At 31.4% G+C, this 23,483-nt stretch overlaps 3 protein-coding genes and 1 non-coding gene across 6 annotated transcripts; all 4 read right to left on the bottom strand.

Moving 5' to 3' along the window:
• Nucleotides 1-658: 658 nt before the first annotated feature.
• LOC115974789 (B3 domain-containing protein REM16-like) lies at nt 659-3,531 on the bottom strand. Of its 2 annotated transcripts, none has more exons than XM_031095305.1 (5): nt 3,380-3,531; nt 3,135-3,263; nt 1,852-2,389; nt 1,492-1,670; nt 659-1,255 (listed from the first exon to the last, which is right to left on the bottom strand). In XM_031095305.1, exons 2-5 carry the CDS (start codon nt 3,243-3,245, stop codon nt 926-928), a joined length of 1,158 nt encoding a protein of 385 aa, XP_030951165.1. In that variant the 5' UTR covers nt 3,246-3,263; nt 3,380-3,531; the 3' UTR covers nt 659-925. The 2 variants fall into 2 exon arrangements, with proteins under 2 accessions (XP_030951165.1, XP_030951166.1); XM_031095306.1 differs by having other exon boundaries at nt 3,404-3,531.
• Nucleotides 3,532-5,796: 2,265 nt separating this feature from the next.
• LOC115978164 (B3 domain-containing protein REM16-like) lies at nt 5,797-9,393 on the bottom strand. Its single transcript, XM_031100185.1, has 5 exons — nt 9,253-9,393; nt 8,960-9,088; nt 6,989-7,526; nt 6,584-6,762; nt 5,797-6,365 (listed from the first exon to the last, which is right to left on the bottom strand). The coding sequence occupies exons 2-5, from the start codon at nt 9,068-9,070 to the stop codon at nt 6,012-6,014; spliced, it is 1,182 nt and encodes a 393-aa protein (XP_030956045.1). The 5' UTR covers nt 9,071-9,088; nt 9,253-9,393; the 3' UTR covers nt 5,797-6,011.
• A 4,733-nt stretch (nt 9,394-14,126) lies between these two features.
• On the bottom strand, nt 14,127-20,370 carry LOC115974248 (B3 domain-containing protein Os01g0723500-like). 2 transcript variants are annotated; one of them, XM_031094510.1, is made up of 6 exons: nt 20,004-20,370; nt 16,968-17,556; nt 16,427-16,620; nt 15,275-15,761; nt 14,729-14,895; nt 14,127-14,630 (listed from the first exon to the last, which is right to left on the bottom strand). In XM_031094510.1, exons 1-6 carry the CDS (start codon nt 20,091-20,093, stop codon nt 14,307-14,309), a joined length of 1,851 nt encoding a protein of 616 aa, XP_030950370.1. In that variant the 5' UTR covers nt 20,094-20,370; the 3' UTR covers nt 14,127-14,306. The 2 variants fall into 2 exon arrangements, with proteins under 2 accessions (XP_030950370.1, XP_030950371.1); XM_031094511.1 differs by having other exon boundaries at nt 16,968-17,584; nt 20,004-20,091.
• LOC115978432 lies at nt 18,430-18,518 on the bottom strand. Its single transcript, XR_004088717.1, has one exon. It is a non-coding gene; the product is annotated as a small nucleolar RNA R12 (small nucleolar RNA).
• Nucleotides 20,371-23,483: the final 3,113 nt, after the last annotated feature.

The following is a 23,483-nucleotide window of genomic DNA, read 5'->3' as shown; positions in this document are numbered from 1 at the left end:
TTATGTCTACAAAATTTTCACAATAAATCTTAGGTTTTTTTTTTTTTTTTAGAAAATATATCTTAGGTGGTTATTTGTTATTACTTCAAATTTAAACTCATCATTGATTTTTTTTTTTCTTATTAATAATGAGTAACAATCTGTCACTTAAAATTTGTCGTAGAAATATTGTAGATATAACATTTCTTTAATAGTGTTCTTTTAACCATTAGATCTCTAAGAGATGTCTTAAAAAATACTCATTTTAATATCTAAAAACTTTATTTATTTTACAATACCATTTTACAATTTACACTACATCCCAATTCTTATTTTTCACATTACAACCAATACTATTCTCTCTCTCTCTCTCTCTCTCTCATATCAAACTTCACAACCGACCAACATCACTTTCTCTCTTCCACACCACCACCATCACCGCACCAAACCAAATAAGAAATATAATGTACAATTTTTTTAATATTCTTAGATATATTCAAATTAGTCTACCAATTATTTTATATTTTTAAAAAACCTTTTTAATAACATCTTCTCCATTAATTTATATAAAAAAATATTATAATTATGCATTTTAAATCTTTTTATTAAATTACATTTTTCATATATATATATATATATATATATAATTGTTGGCCTATTGTTTCAAAGAATGAGAGCAAGTGGCAACCACAAAGCAAAATTATATAATTAGAGAGGAGTTGTAGCGCATTCCACAAAACATATTTACAAACAAGGGTCACTAAACTACTAATTACTAAAGTTCCCTTGAAGCATCCACAATAACAGTAAGTAGTCTGGCAACAAAAGGCTAAATATGTTACATATATAAAGTGCAGTCCACAGGTAGCAGAACCATTTGCCCTGGCTCAAAATGTAGGATATTCTAGATCACAACGAGGTTGCACATCTTGTATGAATTACATGCTTATGCTTCAGTGCTCTTGATTGAGTTTTTTCTACCCCTCTTTCGTGGTGGAGTCAATAAAGTCCGAGGGCTAATTTCTTGGACAACCCGGAAAATGCTAACATCCAGGATAGTCGAGCCATCCATTTGACCAGCAGGCTTGAACAGGCAGACATCAAGTTCTTCAAGGTTGTTGTCTATAACAAAATGCTTCCACCCACTGGTAATCCCTCCATAACCACGAGCTTGATTATGGTTATATCTGGCTCGCCATGTATCATTATTAAAACGTAGATAGATTTCTTGGTTTTCCAGGGAAAGATGATTTGCCGCCCATTCTAAAGGGATGTACTAATCACAAAATAACACAAGCGCAATTAATATGTAGAAACTTCTTCTTTTTTTTTTTTAAATGTTCATTGAACACCAAGAAAGATTTTCAAATAGCAACAACTATATCGATTTTAAGTGATAATGTTGCTCAATATTATGCTGATAATGTAGAAGCAATACAACAAAAAAGGACAGAAGTAAACACATTGACGAGTTTAGCTATATGATGAAAGTTTGCAATAGAGAACATTTACCAGAAAGAATTTCTTGTATACATGTGTGGGTCGCATAACAGCAAGGTAGGTATCATCGCTTGATGCTGCTTGGGCCAAAAGCAAGGCATCCTTGATCTCATCTTCAGTTACAAGCCTTCTATTTGACACATATTGCTGGCCTTGTGCCCCATTCTTAATGATGGGTGAACATTCCGCATCTGAATTATTCATAAACGAAATACTTCTATCAAACCAGTATATCCTTGAACCACATGATTCTTTGTTTCTAGCACGGTACTACAATAGACACATGCAGCTAAAAAATGGTGGAAGGGGCCTACAAAGCAATTCTGTATCAAAAATAGATAAGCGTAGTACCATATGTGTTAAGAGGTTTACCATCACTTGCAGTGGACTTCATTCCCTCTCCACAAGTAGCAGGTTCCTTCCTCCCAACACTTTTAGCACTCTGGCGAGTCCTTTTATTACCGACCAGAGATATGATATATTGTTCTGAAGGCACTGTGGCACTGTCATCACTTACATAGTTCATAGGTGAAGGGCATCTAACACCATCATCCAACGGGGTATGAACATCATCGATCGAACCTTCCCTAACTTTTTTCTTAGTCAAGCATCCATTGTCATGTTCAGTTGGCCCACATTTTCTGACAAAATACGAAGCCCCCTTCTCACACAAGTTCTTTCCATCAAAGATTAAAACATCAAACTGTGACCAACCATTGTACCTAAAGACCAATAAATCAGTCTCTTCCAAAGAATGATCCTTGACAAATTCTTGCCAACCATGGTTAAAGAACAATGTATCATCAATAGTCTTCAACTCTACATCCCATGTTAAACCACTAGGACCTTTAAGAGTCACACTTTGAGGCAGCTTCTTTTTCAAATTGTCAACAAATTTTTTGGGAATGGCCTGCATTGTCAATACAAACATAGGCAAACTAGAGTAGACAATTGAGGAAAAAAAAATGCAAGAAAGGGGCATAGTGTTGCAAGAACAACAAACCAGAACCTGGCTGTACTAACTGACCAAAATGTCAAACATTCCCAGCAAGACATAAATTCAACAAAAATTCATTAATTGAAGCAAAGAATTGCATCATCACTATTCAGTGAAAACTAACTCAAGACTTCCATTCAAAAAAAGAAAAAGTAACTCAGGGCTCCTTGACACCATGTTCTCTAAAATGGAAACAAATTCATTTTGAATTTAGGATTCTCTTTCTGAATTTAGGACTCCTTGACACTATGAAGATCGTATCTTTTGTAAATCCTACAATGCCACATCAATTTAAATTTCATTTTAGTAACTGATTTTAAATAATGTAAACCCACGTGAGCCTTAGGATTTTGTGGAAAAAAAAATCTTCACTATGGATTAGCTTTTGTCCATTTCATAAGCAAATACAGAGGTTCTGTGACAGAAAATACTAATATGCTTCTACCTTAAAAACATAATACATCTAAACAGAGAGCCACCAAGCAGAGGAACCCCAAAGCTTCCCATTCTTCAATGTAAAAGAAAGGACATTTTACGTTCTAAAAAGCACGTTCAACAACCTTTTTAAAGACCATGCAAAGCTACCACCTTTAGTGTTCTCATAATTCACAAAATTTCATAGATCCGAATAGGTAAAAGACCAGCTTAAAAAACTTACAAGCTGGCGATCATAATCACCGAGGAGATACTGAGAGAAGTGAATTGTTTGGAAATGGGTCCAATAGATGTCCTCTGCCCATTTGCTCCAATCTTTGCATGATTCTCCCATTTCCACTAATCAATGGCTCTGGAGTCAAAAATCAAAGATAAAAAGTAAGACTTATAATTATAACTATAAAAATAAACCAAAAATAACATTTTTAAACACAAGAACTCCAAACATTGAAAGAAGATTAGACCCACTTTTAGAAGTCCAGCAACACCCACCTCAAAAATTGAAGAGAATTTTTTTACAAGAAGTGAAAGTAACAGAGAGAGAGAGAGAGAGAGTAAAGAGGGTAGTTGAACCAGGTACAGAGCAAGACTTGAATAGTAAAGTAATTGAACCATGAGGGTATGAGTGCAAAAAGACAAAGGTCACTGACACAAATCTCCATTATCTATAAAAAAAAAAAGGTTAAGACTAGCCTCTCCCCGAGGATACAGTTGCAGCACATCTGGCCTCCAACAATTGTGTGATGCAGTACTTTTTAGTACTTACCTCTAGGAGGGTGTTAAAATTGCAATCACTAGGGAACATCATTCACCGAGTGTTAGGTTTTAAAGACTTACATCTTTATGTATTTAAAATTCTAATATGTATTGTTGGTAAATTATGATCAAAATAATATGTTTAGAGGTGTTTTAGTCTTACTCAAAGTTGTGTCTTTTATGTAAAGTTAGAATCAAGCTAATGCAGAAGTTACTGTGCATTTCGGCCTGAAGTATAGAAAGCAAACCCTAACCACGTTTTAGTGTTGCTCATATTACTGTTTATGTAAATCTCTTGTGAGATCTAGAGGAATTTTTCTTTACACAAACTTAGGATTTTCAAGGAAGATATTTTATCTACACCTTGATGATCAACTCAGTTGTTGCCATTGAAGTTTAAAGAAACACAAGCGAGTGTGCTTGTATTTGGTGATGAATCCAAGAAAGAAGAAATCCGTGAATTCGGAGATTGCACGTAGTCATGTCAGTAAGTTCTATTGATGGGTAGCAATAAAAAGTCGAGCGTGGGGACTTGTAAGTCTTTTTGTATGAACTTCAATTATTTCAAGATAGTGGATTCAGGTTTACCTTGAGGATAGTTAGGTCAAATCTTCCACAGGTTTTTACCGGTTTGGTTTCCTGGATGATCATATCATTGTGTTATTTATTTTTCCGCTACTTTGCATGATATGATTGTTTTGATTGTGATAACCTAGTTTTGTTAAATTGGACTAAGTAACAATTTGACTAATTATCTAGGTTAATCCAATTGTGTTTTTAAGGGATCTAAAAACCATCAACGAGAAGCAAATGTCTATCAGGACACACAAAATTTGTACATCTTTTGATGATACACAAAATTAGTATTAAACTATTAATGAATAATTTTCCCAGTTCCAACACTCACAAGTCACAACTTAAGGTCTCCACGATTTATGAAAAAAAATGTTACTCAAAACCCTTTCATGCATTATTGCATAGGATGCATGGAATATATTAGATACGTCCATCTCTTGCATTAATTGGGTTTTGGAAATCAATGATCCCTCGTTCATTTGAACTCGTTCAAACCTTGGTGAGTATTGGGAATGAGAGGTGGGAGCACTCATGCGCTACATCTTACTGGTAGCTTTCTAGAAGTATTAGGGTGAGGTTTGTGGCACTCCAATCATAATAATTATGGTTCAATCTAACATTTCCTAACAGAGAGGTGTCCCTATAGTCATGTCCAAAGGGGTGAGTCACACATAGTCGTCCCAACTCTCTCTTTCTCTCATAAAAATTAAAAAAAAAAAAAAAAAAAAAAAAAAAAAAGGGTTCTGGAAATCGGAATAACTAAGTGATAAAAGAAAATCTATCAATTGGGCAGTTACAATAGAACAAATTATTTAATTTTTTTTTTTTCATAAACATGATATATTGTGATTCAAACGTCACTTTTTTGCTTGACCTTACGATAAACAATTTTTTTAAAATAATAATTACTATAAACATTACTTTTAAAGCAATTACATCCGTATTATATTTTCCATAACAAATAAATAAAAAATAAAGACATCCATATTCTATTTGTGTTTTTAATTATTTTTGCATTTTACTGTAAACACCTAATGCTTAAAAATCCCTCCCTCCACACTCGGTGTTCTAAGTGTAGTGAGATTTTGCATTTTGCTATATCACTATCTAAAAATAAATGTCTACCGTAGCATGTTACATAAAAAATTAAAATAAAATAAAATAAAAAATTCTCTCTTCTATTATCTACAATAACAGTTTTTTTTTTTTTTTTTCATTCCCTTTGTTGCTAATGTGTATAGAATATAGTACTATTTTAATGAGATGAGATGAATTACAAAATAGATAATTGAATGTCTGATGTATTGTTAGAATAAATGTAAAATAGATAAAATAATTTTTTTTTAAAAATGTTTTTTTTCCTTAATTTTTTCCATTTCCAGATGTGAAAACTTTTATTATCCAATCACAACATCTCATCTAGGTTGGTGAAAACAAAATTATAAAAAAATTTGTGCTCCAGACTTTTTGTTTCAAATAGTGCTAGAAATTGGCAACAAGAAAAGAAAATTGTATAACCACACGACTTAAACATAAAAACAAACAAAGACAGCCCAAGCCTTCACTAAACACATGAACAAAATCACTATTAACCTCAATAAGTAGTATGGCAACAAACCTAATTTGAGAACTCCAAAGGGCAAATATATTACATACACCAAACCTAATTTGAGTACTTAAAAGGTAAATATATTACATAAACAGTCTATAGGCAGCTGAACCCTCTTTCATGCTCAAAATGTATGATATTCTAGACCACATCAAGGTATCACATCTTATATGAATCACAAGCTTGTGGTTTGGTGCTCTTGATTGATTTTGGTCTACCCCTTTTTGGTGGTGGAGTCAATACAGTCAGAGGGGTAATTTCTTGAACAACCCGGAAAATGCTAACATCCAGGACAAAAGAGCCGTCCATTCGATCAGCAGGCTTGAACAGGCAGACATCGAATTCCTCCAGGTTGTTGTCTAGAACAAAATGTTTCCACCCACTAGTAATCCCTCCGTTACCCCGACCTCGATTATAAAAATATTTAGCCCGCCATGTACCCTCGTTAAAACGTAGATAGATTTCTTGGTTTTCCTTTAAGGGATGATTCATCACCCATTCGGAAGGGATCCACTGATCAAGCAATAAAACAAGCACAATTAATAGGAGGGAAAATAATTAAAAGAAGGTTCATTTAAATCCAAGACAGGAATTCAATCACCAACAAGTACATCCATTTTACGTGAGTCTGTTTATAAGCTGATAATGTAGAAGCAATATAAAAGGGGACAAAATCAAACATATAGATAAGATTCATTATACAATCAAAGCTGGTGATAGAGATCATTTACCAAAAAATGTCTCTTGTATACATGTGTGGGTCGCATAACTACTTGGAAAGTATCATCACTTGATGCTGCTTGAGCCAAAACCAAGGCACTCTTGATCTCATCTTCAGTTACTGGCCTTCTATTTGACACAAATTGCTGGACTTGTGCCCCATTCTTCTTGGTGGGTGAATCTGCAGCATCTGAATCATTCATAAATGAAATATTTCAATCAAGCCAGTATATCCTTGGACTACATGATTCTGTGTTTCTAGGATGGCAACTGGAAAGGTACTATAATAGCCATATGCAGCTAAGAAAAATGGTAAAACCTAGAGTAGTAATTCCTTCTTTAAAAATATATATATATATATATATATATATATAAAAATAAAAAACAATATTAAGATCATGTGTTAAGAAGGTTACCATCACTTGGATTGGACTTCACTCCCTCTCCATTAGTAGCAGGTTTCTTGCTCCCAACACGCCTAGCACTCTGCCGGGTCCTTTTATTAGCAACCAGGGAGTTGATACATTGTTCAGAAGGCACTGTGACACTGTCATCACCCATAGAGTTCACTGGTGAGGTGCATCCAGCATCAACATCCAAAGGGGTGTGAGCATCATCCATAGAACCTTCCCTTAATCTTTTCTTAGTCAAGCATCTGTTGTCATGTTCAGTTTGCCCACATTTTCTGACAAAATACGAAACCCCCTTCTCACACAAGTTCTTCCCATCAAAGATTAAAACGTCAAACTGTGACCAACCATTGTACCTAAAGACCAACAAATCAGTCTCTTCCAAAGAATGATCCTTCACAAATTTTTGCCAACCATGGTTAAAGAACATTGTATCATCATTAGTTGTCAATTCTACATCCCATGTTAAACCACTAGGACCTTTAAGAGTCGCACTTTGAGGCAGCTTCTTTTTCAAATTATCAGAAAATGTTTTGGGGATGACCTGCAATGCCAACGCAAACATGAGCAAACTAGACAATTGAGGACAGAGATGCAAGCGAGGGGTCAAGTGTTGCAAGAACAACAAGCTAAAACTTATTATTGACCAAAGTGAAAAACATTCACAGTAAGATATACAAAATTCATCTATCAAAGCAAAGAATTGCATCGTCACTCACTATTCACTAAAATGTAAATCAATACTCCTTGACAACATGTTCACCATCAATGGGAACAAACCCCCTTAGTTTTGAATTAGGATTCTCTCTTTATGAAATAGACTAATAGAGAGTGACCAGATCACAAAATAACTTTTTTTTCTTTCACAATCCTATAATGCCACTGGCCACATCATTTAAAGTATCATCCGGCTGATCCATTTTCTGAAAGAATGGAAAAAATCCTTTGTCCCACTTATTGTTATGCTCCACCAATCACAAAATGCCATGTATCTGATTTTTTTTTTTTTTTTTTTGCCATTTTAAACTTTGGTTTGTTTATAAAGAAAGAAAAAAGACTATGTGATAAGTTGTGACCTGTGGAGTATAAAGTGACACACAAAAAGTGGGACCGAAGATTTGTATTCGAATGATAACTGATTTTAATTGATATACTGCCGCATGCACCTTAGGATTTTGTGAAAGAAAATCTTCACCATGAATTGGCCTTTGTCCACATTTCCTAAGCAAATGGAGTGGTTCTGTGACAGAAAATACTGATATAGTTCTAACTTCGAACGTGATCAACTTCAGTTGCCAGGAGTTACCAAAGTACATTTAAAAAGGGGATGAAAACTAAAAGTCATAAGTTTTTTCTTTTCTTATGAAATTGTAATGTAAATTTCATGATTTTTTTTTTCTATTAAAAAAAACTGTGCAACATATTCCACTATTAGTTGCCTTGGTCTCAAATTCTTGGATTTCAAGCACCCCCTCCACTTTTTTTCTTCTCAAAAATATAAATTTACACAACACATCTAAACAGAGTGCTACCAATATAGTTTTCTCTTACTCCACAAGAACATGTAAGAAGAAGCAGAGGAATCCCAAAGCTTCCGCTTCTTCCATGTAAAAGAAAGGACATTTTGCATTTAGTTTGAGGATGAAGGAAGAGAATGCACTGCCGCGTGTGAAAAAACATAAATAATTAAAAAAATTTAACAAAATTTGATATTTTAATAAAATGTGGTGTAAAATAAATAATATAAGGTTGGTATTTTGAAAAGTGAGAATGCAAAAAAAAAAAAAATAATAATAAAGAGGTTCTTGTGTGCTAAAATAAACAGGAATTTTTGAGCTTTTAACTTACATTCTAAAAGGCATGTTCAAGAGCTTTTTTAACGACCATGCAAAGCTACCACCTTTTAGTATTTTCAAACTTTTCATAAACATGAAATTCAATAGATCCTAAAAGGAAAAAGATGGTCCTTAAACTTACAAGCCGGCGATCAAAACCACTGAGGAGAAACTGATAGAAGTGAAAGGTTTGGAAATGGGTCCAATAAATGTCCTCTGCCCATTTGCTCCAATCTTTGCATGCATCTCCCATTTCCACTGAACAACGGTTCTGAAGTCAAAAAATCAAAGAAAAGAAGACAAAAAGTAAGATTTAACAGTAAATAAACCAAAGACAACACTTTTAAACACAAAGTTGCGCTTGATATTGAAAGAAGATTAGACCCACTAAAGAACTAAAGCAATTTTTACTTAGCAGATAGAAGCAACAACTACCTCAAAAAATGAACACCGTTTTGCAACAAGTGGAAGGAACCAACTTTACAAGTACAGAGAGAGAGAGAGAGACAAAGGGGGAGAATCCTCAATTGATCAGAGAGATATCCGAGGCAGCTGCAGGTAATCTCATGTACAGTGCAAGACTTGAATAGTGAAATGAAGGTATGAAGCTTTGACCGGCAGTAAAAGTAAAAATAGATTTTTACTTATGTATGGCTGTATATATTAATAATTTATTTTTTTCAAAAAAATTAATAAAATAATTAAAAAATAATTTACTATTTTGATATTTTTTTAATTTTACATAAATTTTTTTTAAAATAAACTATTAATGTGTCCTTTAAAAACACACATTACACTTTAACCGGACCCAAGTAAAAAAAGACAAAAGGGTGAAACTGACACAAATCTCCATTATTTTTTTTGTTTTTTTTGGCTGAATAAATCTCCATCATCTATTTGAAAAGACTAGACTTTACCCGAGGCTACTTTATTATGGTGTACAAAATTGAACAGAGAAGTACTCTTTTTTTTAAGTAAGGGATATTATTCACGAGAAGAAAATGTCTGTCCAGCAAACAAGACGATAATGTGAACAATTTTTTGGCATGTAGTGATGATGATGATAATAATAATAACAGTAACATAATAATTTTACTTTTTTTTTTTTTTGACTTGGTAAATTGTTATTAGAATAAGATTATCTATTATTAATATTAATTGCTACCATGTGTTATGTATGAAAACTTACCTATTTGTGAGGTAAATTAAAATAATTTTATAAAAAATTTAAGAAACTACACTATTATATGATTTGTTCTTATATGACTTCAATTTGTGTTACAATTTGATGAAGAAACCATTACTTGAACGTGCAATGGTTTACAAAAAAATTTGTTAGACAATATCAGATACTGCAAAAAAATAACTCAAAAAATTCAGATATTAAAACTTCTGAAAACTTAAAAAATATTAAAGAATCAGTTAATTTACTGCTTAGTAATTATTGAAACAAAACAAAATATATATGACTAAACAATAGAGAAATATATGAGAAATATGGGCTACATTCGAAAAAATAATTTCAATTATTGCATATTTTTTTATCTTATAAAATGCGGCTAAAAAGAATTTGGTAGTTTATGTATGAAAAGTACTTTTTAAAAAATACGTGAAAAACTATATAATATATATATATATATATATATATATATATATATATAAAACAAAGTAGAGGAGAAGAAAATAGTATAAGAATAGCTCAAACCTCTACTTGGCTTTAAAAAAATACTAGCATTATGCCCGTGCGATGCACGGCTTAATCAAAATTTATATGTAAATAGTTTTTATTTAATAATTTACTTAAAATTAGATAATAGAATAGATAATGAAAATAAATGAGTATTTGACTTTTAAGTTAATTAATGAATACAAATTGTGTGAAAGTAAGGTATTATAAAATATGTGTGTGTGTGTATATATATTAAGCTTTAAGGCTCAATTAATCACCAACGTATATTTAAATAGAAAAACCTTGAATTTAATTATTAAAAACTATCCAAAACAATAATTGAAATCATATTTAAGTGGAAACTTTAATTCAATAATTAAGAATAATCTAAATTACTTAACATTTAAAATAATGAAAAATTTTGCAAAAAAATCAATGTCAAATTCAAAAAAAAAAAATTGATGGGTATTAATATTGTTGCAATTTAAGATGCATTAGACCTTCTGATTTAGTGTAGTATATGTTTCTACAATTTAAGATACATTTGACCACTTTTTTTAGTGGAGTAATTTAAAAATAAGAAGAATTAGACTACACTACGCCTATGTTGTTGCAATTTAAGATGCATTAGACTTTTTTATGTAAATGTTTTCTTTAAATCTAAAAATCTAAAAAAATTTCTGCAATTCGGTGCTGCCACTTGGCTCAACTACAGCATCTACGCCGAACGCATTCTAAAAACAAACATATTTATTGCACTCTTTTAATAAGTTTTTACTTATAAATATGTTTATATCATGAATGAGATATATTGTTTTCTTAATTTTGAAATTGTTTTTTAAAACTGATAAAATTGAATAGTCAGCTTGGTTCTTCAATTTTACTATTTCTTTTTTTTTTTTCTCTCAAAAATTTCTCTTTAATTTGTATTCATGGAAGAATATATGTTACCGATTAAAACTCTTAAAATACATATTGATAATCACAGTGAAATACCATATCAAACCCTAAAAAAAAAAACAAAATAGCTATCATAAACTTTATCAAAAAAACACATGCAATAAAAATCAATGCCTTACAAAGAATAAGAAAATTAAATACAAAAAAATGTTAATTCAAGAACCTGGTTTCAAATTATTGGGGGGACATCCCTTAGCCATATGTGTACATCATTTTCATCTTTAGCAAATCGGTTTCATCCCTATGCAATTTTTCACATAAAGAAAAAGAGATTGAAAGATTAAACTTGCTTAATTATTCAAGAAGATTAAACCAACCAGATATGATAAAGACCAAATAAAAAGTAACTTAAATGATGCATTGAAAATAGAGTAATAAAAAAAAAAAAAAAAAACTTAAATGAAGCATCGAAAAGAAATAAATTTAAATCTATACATAAACTCAAAGTTACAGAGAAGTTCCTATTAAAAAAAAAAGTTATGGAAAAGAAATTGAGAGAATGAAGTGTAATATACGTGCAATTTTAGTAAAAAGAGTGAAGAAAAAAACAAAAGATAACAAAAACTAAGTTTTTTTGTATTTATCTAAAAAATTGATAGAGATATAAAGGAAAAAGTTGATAAAAATAATTATAATTTTTTGTTTATCCATGAGGTGTTTTTAAAAAATAAAAAATAAAAAATAAAATTATACGTTGATATTAGACTATTAGTTGTTGTATACTTGTACTATGGTTGTTTTTAAAAATAATTAATGTTGATATGAAAAATTAATATGAAACCAAAATTCAAAACAAATTAATAATAAAAGGATTATTAATTAAAAATTTATCCTGTAACCTAAATCCTTGAGGTGGGTATTTGAAATATACTTTTTTGATAAAAGGTTGTACAATTTTGTTGATTTCAATAACCTAGAAAAGGTTAGGATTGCTATATACATCTTTGTAATGTAAATTTTTTCTTGATTTTTCATCAACTTATAAATTATAATAATAAAATGATTAGAAAAAGAATTTGAATTGTAATTAAATTAAAAATTTTATCAACTTAGAGGATTGTAATATGAAGAATTTGGATTGTAATTAAATTAAAATTTTTATCAATTTAGAAATTATAGGAGAAGAAGATAAAGACTAAAAATATATTTATTTATTTTCAAAAAAATCTAACAAAATTTCTGCAATTTGATAAAGCCACTTGGCACAATCACAGTTTCTAAGCCTAACTTTTATTATATGGTATATGATATTGGGGTTTGCTTTGCTTTTATAGTGTTCATGACTAATCTCGCAAATTTGGAGATAAATTATCAATGTTTGAGTTTGAGTTTAAGTTAGATTTATTAGAGAGATAGAATTTAACTTTTTGTTAAGTTTAGATTAAACAAAAATAATTTTGTTTAAAAAAAATGATAGTGATTCGTTTAAGTTTAAGTTGAATTTGTTAGAAAAATAGAGTTTCACTAAAATAATTTTATTTAAATATTGTGTTAAAGTAGAAAATTGTGAGAACTTCAGAGGTTTCGGTGTGTGTGTATATATAGATTAGTTATAATAAATTATTTTAATAATTATAAAAATTACTATACTCCTAAACTTATTTATGGGGAAAAAATCATAAAAAAGTTATGTTGCTCGTCTAAAAATCGCTTTTGTGGTTATGGTCTTGTGTTGTCATAGTAGCACACTTGGAAATTGGAATCCAGTATTGCAGATCATAGGTTCGATGCAAAAAAGTTTTTACCAAATGGCGATTACGTTGCCCTATTTCTTTTTAAGGCAGGAAAAAAAAATTGCTCCAATTTTTTTTTGGTTACAGCCCTTAAATACTCGTTTAAAACCAAAATTTGTTAGGTAAAACCTAATTTGTAATTTTAGTTATTAATGGAATCGCAACAAATCTGATTACTGAGACTTTCCCAAAAATGGCTATGGAACTATGGAAGGTGTTTTAAATATCACTAAAAAGGAAAATGTTACATAACCACAAAGGATACAATACATACACTGATACACGCACATATATACAGTGATATAAATTTGAATATATGACATTTGTTCCATTTGTATTGTTCTTTATTACTAGGCTAAAACACCAATTTATTTGTTTTTTTTTTTTTTTTTTAAGCAAGATCCACTTGTATCTTCTTAATAATTCAAACAAAATATTTCCTCCTAGATACTTGGATAAGAATTGACAAAAGATATACAATAGCAAAGCGAACTTGTGTATACCTAATTAAAGGTTCAAAAGAAAGCAAAAAAAGAAAAAATCATTCAATACTCTCAAAGCATTATCAATGCCTCCTCTTCCATAAATGGTGAGTTCTACCATGATTTTAATTGGTAGAACTTACCATTCAAGTGAAAGAAGGAAAACCACCTCGATATACTATAGGAGTATTAAGTGAATAGTTACTTCTCAACAATTACTTCTTTTATCAGCTACAATCTCCACCCAAAAAACAAAACTGGCTCAAATTTGCAAGTATCTGCCTCATCTGATTTTGTCTATGCTTAAAAAAGGATCACCCTACACAAAAAGAGTTCAGGCCTCTGCAAACTGAACAGTAAATTGGTGAACCTAAGAACCTCCAAAACTGCAAAACTAGACCTTCACTGTAAACTAAACTTTCCAACATTGTATCTTAGGACTTCAGGAAAAATACATAGAAATCAAAAGTAACAAGCTGTTGATGGTTTTAACATTTAAAAAGATCATTAAAGATTGGATTTTGTTTCCCTATAGCATGGGGATAATTAAGATCGCACATGCACACCAATTAAAAGAAAAAGGTGCACATAGCAACACTGACCATAATATATATACTTCATAAAGGTTAATCTTTTTTACATCAATCATAAAGAAGGCTTATTGCTGGTATATGTCACAAGAGCTAATTCATCATCTGCTCCACTTTGATGGTCAAGCCCTTTCTTACCATTTCCAGATATATGCACGAGCATTTCACATTCGCCAACGAGTTCAAAAATGCAGATATCTCCAATCTTAACATCATTCCCACGAACAAAGGCCATCCACCCACCACAAAAGGTATGGCCCATTCGCCCCTTTGAGTCTGGGACAGAATTCACTGTCCAACATTTTCCTTTTAAATTCCGAAGCACAATCTCTGTTTTGCAGTTAGGGAGATGTGCTGTTGAGAATTGGTATGGAATTTTCTGCAAGATAAACCAATTGGTAAATGGGAATTGATGCCAAAAACCTTTTTCAGGAAAACATAACAAGAAATGTGCAAGCATGGATATACAAGACTCACGAGAGTATATGAACCACTGATGTTGAACTGTTTCATGATCCTCACAAAATTAGGAAAAGATGAAGAAAAAGATCGAGCTGCTCTTTCTTCATCAAGTGCTAACATCATTCTCATACTGCCCTTAGTTTTTGAGCCAACTTCATCTTCAATGACTTTTCTCCTCTGAACTGTATCCATTTAGAGTTTGGAAACTGATTTAGAATAGGAAGGAAAAAAGGTGTTTTGAACAAATCTTGTAGATGAAAAGTAAAAGATATGATACACTGTATCCGTTTATGGTTGCAAGCAATATGATACACTGGTGCTGCTCTAAACACAGTGAAAATCTAAATACACTAAACTAATATATATGATTACAATTTACATGTACATAATGAAAACGACAAGCTTAATTTCTGACCAGAAATAGTTAGCAACTATGGTCCATTCTTGCAAGCAATTGACCAAGAGAATGTGGAAGTCAAAACCTATGGTGAAGGCACTGATCCTTCTATTGAAACCAATTCTTAACTGCAAATTCAAACAGAATATAGTTAAAAACCTTACCCAACTTTTTGTTGGCAGCTTTTGACTGAGAGCCAACTGGAGCTCTGGTATAAGTCTTTGATGCACTACATTGTTTCCTTACATCAATAGAGAAAGGCGCTTCTTGACGTCTCTTTGATGCTTTTGGAGATTTTCCCTTTGTTTTCTTTGGCAAAACTTTCAGAGTTTTATGTGAAGAGGGTGCACGACCACCACTTGACCTACTACAAGCTACTTTTCCATTTTGGCAGTCTAGCCCTTCCCTTCCAACCCCAAGAATGTGCACACGCAATTCACACTCACGTACAAGTTCAAAAATGCAGATATCTCCAACCTTGATGTCGTTACAACGGACAAAAGCTATCCATCCACCACATAGAGTATGGCTTGTATTAACTCTTGTAGTGGGCACAGAATTCACAGTCCAACATTCTCCTTTCAAATTCTGAAGAACAATCTTAATTTTGCTGTTTGGAAGATGCGCCATCGAAAATTTATATGGGATGTTCTGCATGACAAAGCAGTTTGAAAAAAAATTTGATGAACAGACCGCTTGCAGAAGAAAACAACAATAAACTGTAAGCATGGTGAATGATCAGAAAACCCTTGATGATAACCCTGAGTTGCCTAACCCACAACTGCCAAAGGAAGTTGCATATGCAAGAGAAAAAGGAATTTCTGTCAAAAAACGCTGTCCAAACCCACATCTGAACAAGGACAAAATTCATTGCGATAACATAGAGCTTAAGGGTACCAGGGTTTAATTGTGCCAGATTTAATAGGTAAACCTGGAAGTACTGTAATTCCCACAGGAGAGCAGCACCATACAACAATTAGTATGTTTCCCAGTATGATGTGATGAGAGAAGATAGATGGGTTGTATTGATCAACAGTTCCGCTAAAATATCAGAATCAAGGTAGAGTTTTCATCATGTGGGTGCAAAAGAATAAGACTACTATTTGATAGGTAAAAGAATAAGATTAGATTACAAGGCCAAGAAAAGACATTTACTGATATATCACTCCATATTCAAAAAATCTTTTAAACCTTGATTTAGAATATAATGAGCATACTGCATTATGGAGGTAATTTGACGGACAAGGCATAAAACTTATATTAGAAGATGATTCAATTGAAAGATATAAACGAGAAAAACAGAAGAAACAACCTACCAGAGTATATGAACCACTGACATTGAAGCTTTTCATGATTCTCACGAAATAGGGGAAAGAGGAAGTAAATGATTGAGCTACTTCTTGTGCTGACAACATCGACAAACAAACTCTACCATGCATGTATAGATCATCTTCTTTTCCGTTCCTACTCTGGATAGAAGCCTTTGTATTGAATTGAACAATATCCAACACTGCAAGCAAGAATTTAAAATTTCATGAATCATATCCATATCCATCAAAATAATTATACACATTCATATAAATTTAAGAAGTTTTTGTCTAAATGGTTAAAATATGAGTATGAAACATATGTAGACCATTTTCTACACAGATAAAAGTATGTTATGCAAATTTGATTCTTTACATTTTTTATCTAACAAGAAAATAATAGACTTCTGTGCCTTATTTTACAAGAAGATTACTAAAAAAACATGGAAAAAGTAGCAGTATTCTGTAGTCCCTAAAGCACTGCCAATTCTGCTGCAGAAAGTGGATTCTTGTCCTCAAAACCCAAGAAATGAACAGTTGGTTTCATTACCTTGCTTTTCCTTGGAAGCTTTTGATTGAGAGACAATAGAAGAATTCCTCAAAGTACTACCACAGTGCCTTGTTTCTTCGGGACAAATTGCTTCTCGCAATGTTTTAGCCATAGCTACCACCTCATGCTTACATACCTCCCCATCATACATGTCCACCTTGCCTTCTTGGTTCTTGACTGTGCATCCTAGATGGAGTTGCGATGAGCTACCTCTCAATTTCTTTGGCACGCCTTCAAAAATTTTTTCTGAAGGGGAAGCAACCTCATCTCTTTCTCTTTTCTGCCCCGTACTATTACCAAGGTCGCTAGGATCTTGACTGCACTCAGAATGAAATGCAGCCTCTTTCTCACATGAACTTTTATCAAAAACTTGCACAGTGAAATGCAACTCATCATCATATCTGAAAACCAAAAAATCCCCAGATTCTATGAAATGGTCCATCACAAATTCTGGCCATCCCTGATGGAGGAATAAATCATCATTCTGCTGAATTAGCTTCACGTGCCATGTGTTCCCACTTGGACCCTCCAATGTCACTAATCCAGATGTTCTGCCTTTCATGTGTCTTACAAATCGTACTGGAATTTTCTGTGACAGATTTGAGTTGTGTCACCATCTAACCGTGCAATACAAATAACATCAAATACTGATAAAAAATAATCATAACAAATCTACTATACTCCCAACAAGATTTAATCTACACAGCATCTCTTAGCAGATGTATGGAATATATGACAAAAGGTGGAATGTTAGAATATTTCTATTGATTGGTAATGTCATATGGGCTTGAGTCAGACATCCAATGGCTTCGATTTGAATTATCCGGGGGATGCCTTATATAGATACAAACAACAGTTTACATATTCGGGATACTTTTAGATGCAACTCGTGGATAAAAGACTTCTAGCAGTCTTTAAATTCACTGACTAGTCTACCTAGGAACTTGCTTCATTTGCTATCCAGCAGTAAGTTATCTGGCATGCCACAGCCATATTACTTGGAAATAAATATAGACCATAAATTTTGACCGAAGAAGTGAATTATCCAATTGCTTTCTAAAAATGCTATTACTTTCTAAAAGCTCTACACTATTTGTAATAGATGCAACATGGGTGACATAAATTTGCAATGGTACAAGACAAATTCTATTGTAGCTCTATTTTCAATTTTTTTTTTTCCCAAAGCTTCTTTCTTTTGTTCTAGCAACCAAAAGAGACATACTTCAAGAAGAAAGAACGATGTGATGATCACCACACTAAAGGCTTTAAGTTGAAATTTTAGCAAACAGATACTAGACTAACATATTTGAAGAAATAAACACCTAACTGGTATTTGCAAGTACAAACCAGATTATTTATGTTTCACAGATCTTTATCTTTCTATTTTTAGAATCTTAATGCTCCGTCTGTCCCTTTTTTCGTATATATAACATTCTTACTTATCAAAAAAAAAAAAAAAAGATGTTGTCAGGAGTAGCTGGTCAGGATATCACATATTTAGGAAAAATACATATCATTGGGAATCCGAATGATTCTTTTCATCATCCAACATCTAATTTAAAGAAAACATCAATCACATTACAAATTCAATAGCCATGTAACCTATTTAGACGACTCTCTCAATTGGTCATGTTAAAAAAATAAAAATGTATCAGCCTTGTCACTGAGAAATATCCTACGAAACTGAGGAAACTCGGACCTAAAGGCAGAATTACAAATATGGAAAAAATACATGTAACAAAAAACTTCAATATAGCCTAATGATAGATTCCATGATCACAATGCTAAGTTTTCGATCACAAAATTGCAATATTAGGCATAGTAGCATAACCAAACACTTGACTCACCAAAATAAAATAAAATAAAAACAAATAGAATCAATAGGTACAGAAAAAAGAAAAAAAAAGAGACATGAAAACCTTTGGACGCTTTGAGAGTTGAGAGTTTATGAGGAGAAAACATAGAGGGACGTCTTGCCGCACAAGCCTTGTCCCAAATTGTTATTCCTCTATTTTATTTCGGGATGTCCCAAAATGTACTTCTCTTTGAAAAGTCAATAAATAAATTTCCTAACTCGCCTTTCACTTTATTTAAAAACCCAATACCCCTCCTCTTTCACTACAGTTTAGATTAGGGAGGGTAGTTTTGGAAACTTGTACGTTTCAATTTAAAAGACAATGCATAAAACAATGTTATCTTAAAAGGTTTGTTTTTTGAAACATGATCAATAATACAGGATGGAGGGAGTATAACCAAAGGGGCCTTTTATACTCTTACACAATTGACACTCACTTATACAATGCCTTACTAATTCTTCCTTTATTTTTTTGATAAGTACCTTACTAATTCTTCCATTATTACTGCAAGTCTCTATCTCTACTAAATAACTACATTTTGTAGTGAGAAATGCTACATCGACAACACTTTCACAATAATCCTAGGCGGCAAGCTGTTACTAGCGGGTAAAAAAGTGATGTTAGTGGTGAGCCTAGATTAGATCCAGTAACAATTTGCCACCTAGGTCGTTGTGAAAATGTTGCGGATGCATGTAGCGTTTCTCTTTTGTAGTTTCTTTTCATGGGTCCCTTTAAATTTTTGTTTCATAAAATTGTTCCACGGCTAGTTTTGGAATCTTAGTTATTTTTTATCTATTCCAAAGAACTGATACTATTTTCAAGGAATGCCCAAAACTATTTACTACTAACATTACACCATTAACAATAAAAACATAATTAAGACTATAATCAGCCTAATGCAGGGGTCAAATCCCATCAATATTAACATTAGTAATGAATCAAACACCATCATCACTATTAAAAGTACTTTTTTTTCAAGGGATTACTAAAAGTGCTGTAGTGTAAAATTAGAATATACACAAATTAGGGTCCAAGACTAACATGCAAAATCAACAGCGAAATATTTTCACTATACCTAAATTTCTCTAACTAATAAATTTTTTTTTGAAAACACATACATGTATAATGAAAGAAAGAACAAATTTTTATAAAAAAAGAGTTAAAAAAAATAATAAAATACCAGTCTTTGAGAGCTGAAAATGGCAGAGTAAACGTCAAAGAAGTGAGGGCGTTTGGCATTTGGCATCTCCTGGCGAGTTTCTTTATCCATCAGAAGCCACTTTCTTTTGTTTTGACTTTGTTTGTGTGAAATTTTCTGAGGAACCAAACAGAGTGTGTGGGATTTTCTTCTAGGAGAGAGAGAGAGAGAGAGAGAGAGAGAGAAAGAAGACAAGTTAAAGGAAGAGAAAGTGGGTGTGTTGTTCCATTTGAGATTTTTGATCAAATCGAAACAACATGGATTTTTTCAGAGTGCAGTCATGTAAATGTGTTTGTGTTAGTGTTTGAGTTTGTGTTTTTGTTGATCTTTGGTGAAGATGTCAGTGGGTGCACTGGGAAAGAGGAAGGATTGCACGTGTGAGATTTGGAGGGTGTGATTCGCACGTGTGAGAGGTCCATTTTTGTTCCTTCCAGGTCATTTGTGTCCCTACAAAACTATGGCCTATGGGTGAAAGGGCTTTTGTTTTTTATGGTTTATCATTACTCATTAGTGGTCACTATTACTAATCAGTAACTTATGTAAGGATAAACTTCAACAAAATATTAAATTTTAATAGGATTGCTTTGTTAAATACATAAAACACCATGTAGAGACTAAAATTGTATTTTCACCTTAATATAATCGTGTTGGTATATGAAAGCATCTATTTTATGATTTAAAGAAAATATCACATGATAAGATTTTAATGAAATGTCTAAATATATAATAGAACTAGTATTATGCCCGTTCGATGTACGGTTTAATTAAGAATCATATGTAACTTAAACAGAAGATAACAACAACTATGTATTTGTATTTATCTAAAAATTGATAGAGATGTATAAAAAAAAATCAATAAGAACAATTATAATTTTGCTATCCATGAGGTGTTTAAAAAAATAAAAAATAGAATTAAAGGTTGATATTAGTAGTTGTATACGTGTACTATGATTTTTTTTTTAATTAATGTTGATATAAACAATTAGTGTGAATCTAAAAAAAATTATAAAAATTTTAAAAAATTTCTACAATTTGGTGAAGCCATGTGGCACAACCACGACTTCTAGGCCCAACTTTTATTATATAGTATATGATATGATATGTAATGTCCATACATTGCACGGTTTTATGTTAAAACTTGTAGAATATATATAATTATTATAACCAAATAAGTAATTATTATAACAAAAGGAATAAATTGCATTGGTAATTTGGTATAACAACCATCAAATATAAAATGTAGCACCTTAATACAAAATTATCTTCTAACATACCAATTGTGCTATAATATCATTTGTAGTTACATGTATCAAACTATTCGCATATGAATTTTATATCTAATGAATCTACAATATAAGTGATTTGCAGTATTGTTAACAATAATATTAATGATTAAAATCTTTAGACAAAGTAACATAAAATTGGTCACTTTTTAAAGATAGAACTATTCAAGGAATAAAACCTTTGATCTAATTTTTTTATTTTTTTTTTAAGTGCAAAGTTCTACATCTAGATTACAAACCTTTCTTAGGATGCTTGAAATCTTTTTTGACAAACCTGAGAAAAAAAAATCAAGAAGAAAATTAAGCAAAGTTAAAAAAAAAAAAAAAAAAAAAACAAAGTACCATATAGATTGCAAAATTGTATGTAAATTTAATAGTCTATGATTGGAATTTACTACGACAACTTACGTATATATTGGACAACAAAATAATTAAATTTGATCAAACCATTAACATATGAATTAGATCAAACATAAAGAAATTACCCCCTCAAAAAAAGAAAAAAAATAAGGAAATTTTCTTAAACAAAAGGCAACAAATACATAAAATGTATTTAATTGATTATAATAAAAAATTAGAGTAAAAAATACATACCTACATGATTGTAGGTAGAAAAATGGAAGCTTAAATAAAAAAAACTGTACAATAAGTTGGAGAATGAAAAACTACACCAACTAACGGTGTATGTATATACATACTCCACCTAGAAAAGGAGTCCAAGTAAAAATCAAATACTCTAAACTCCTTGAAGTTACCTAATCAAGAAGTTTAGGTTAATTACATATTAGTTTTTTTAATTTTATTTTAAATACTTTATCCCAAAAGAATAGTTAACATTATTAGCTAGATTGTTATTAGTTTTTTTTTTTTTTTTTAAAGAGATACACTTACTTTATGATAAGAATGAATTAGAGTCCTGATTTTTTAAATTTGAGATATGAATTAATTAGAGTCCTGATTAATCTAAGATTAATCTGCAGTTTTTTATTTCATTTTTTTTAGAGATACACTTACTTTATAATAACAATGAATTAGAGTCCTGATTAATCTAATATTAATTTACCTACAATCTTACATGAAGCAGTTTAAAAAAAAAAAAAAAAATCAAAGATGTAAGGAGCAAAACACAAAAGGGAGCCTCTTTATCACTCCAATGGTAATCACATTCAAACAAAGAAGAAGCAAGAAAATCTTCCCAACCTTCATCTTCATACTCTCATGCAAACTCCTCTACAATATATAGTAACAAAGGAATTTTAGAATAACCGATCATCAGTCAACAAACAAAGAGTCACACACCCATGTAAATTCAGGAAATACCCAGATCAAATTTAACACATAAAACTTCACACACACAATCAAACTCACATAATTATTAGAAATAAACCAATTTGGAGAATACCCATTTACGAAATCAGCATATAAAAACATGAGTTATTGTCACATTGTTAGAATACTCACTTCACTTGCACAAGAAATTTCACAAAAGAATCATTCTAACCAAACAGAAAAGCCAACAAAAGACAAACAAAACGAGAGAGAGAGAGAGAGAGAGAGAGAGTCACAGATAGAAACTGGCTTTTGGGTTCAGCTTCGATTGGAATAGGAACACGTGAGTCTATCTTAGTAATGTCAGTTAAATAGATATACTTTGAGGACTGAGAAGTAGTAGTAGCTAAATATCAAGATTATTCAGCTAAAAAAAATTGTAAAAAATTAATGATAATATCTGTATATTTTTTTACTAATCTATACTTACAATCTTACATGAAGCAAACATGAAGCAATTTTTTATTTCTTTATTTTTTTTAAGAGATAAACTACTTAATGATAAAAATGAATTAGAGTCCTGGTAGTATACTATTTCTTTTTAATTTTTTAAAAATCTAAAAATTTAATAAAATTTCTACAATTTGGTGAAGCCATGTGGCATAACCACGGCGTCTAATCCCAACTTTTATTATATATAATATAATATGATATGATATAATATGATTTGATAAAGTTTTGATTCAGGATTAAATATAGAATATAACTTAAAATCATTAATATATATGTGTGTGTGTGAGAGAGATAGAGAGTGAGAGAGAGAGACAATAAGGATGTGTAAAATTGTAAGATCTACAAAATTTATGTAGCAAAATATTAAAAAGTTAAACAAAAATTCAAACATTTTTGG

Source organism: Quercus lobata, chromosome 2 (genome assembly GCF_001633185.2).
Source record: "Quercus lobata isolate SW786 chromosome 2, ValleyOak3.0 Primary Assembly, whole genome shotgun sequence".
NCBI lineage: Eukaryota > Viridiplantae > Streptophyta > Magnoliopsida > Fagales > Fagaceae > Quercus > Quercus lobata.
This window is presented reverse-complemented; position numbering and strand designations above follow the sequence as displayed.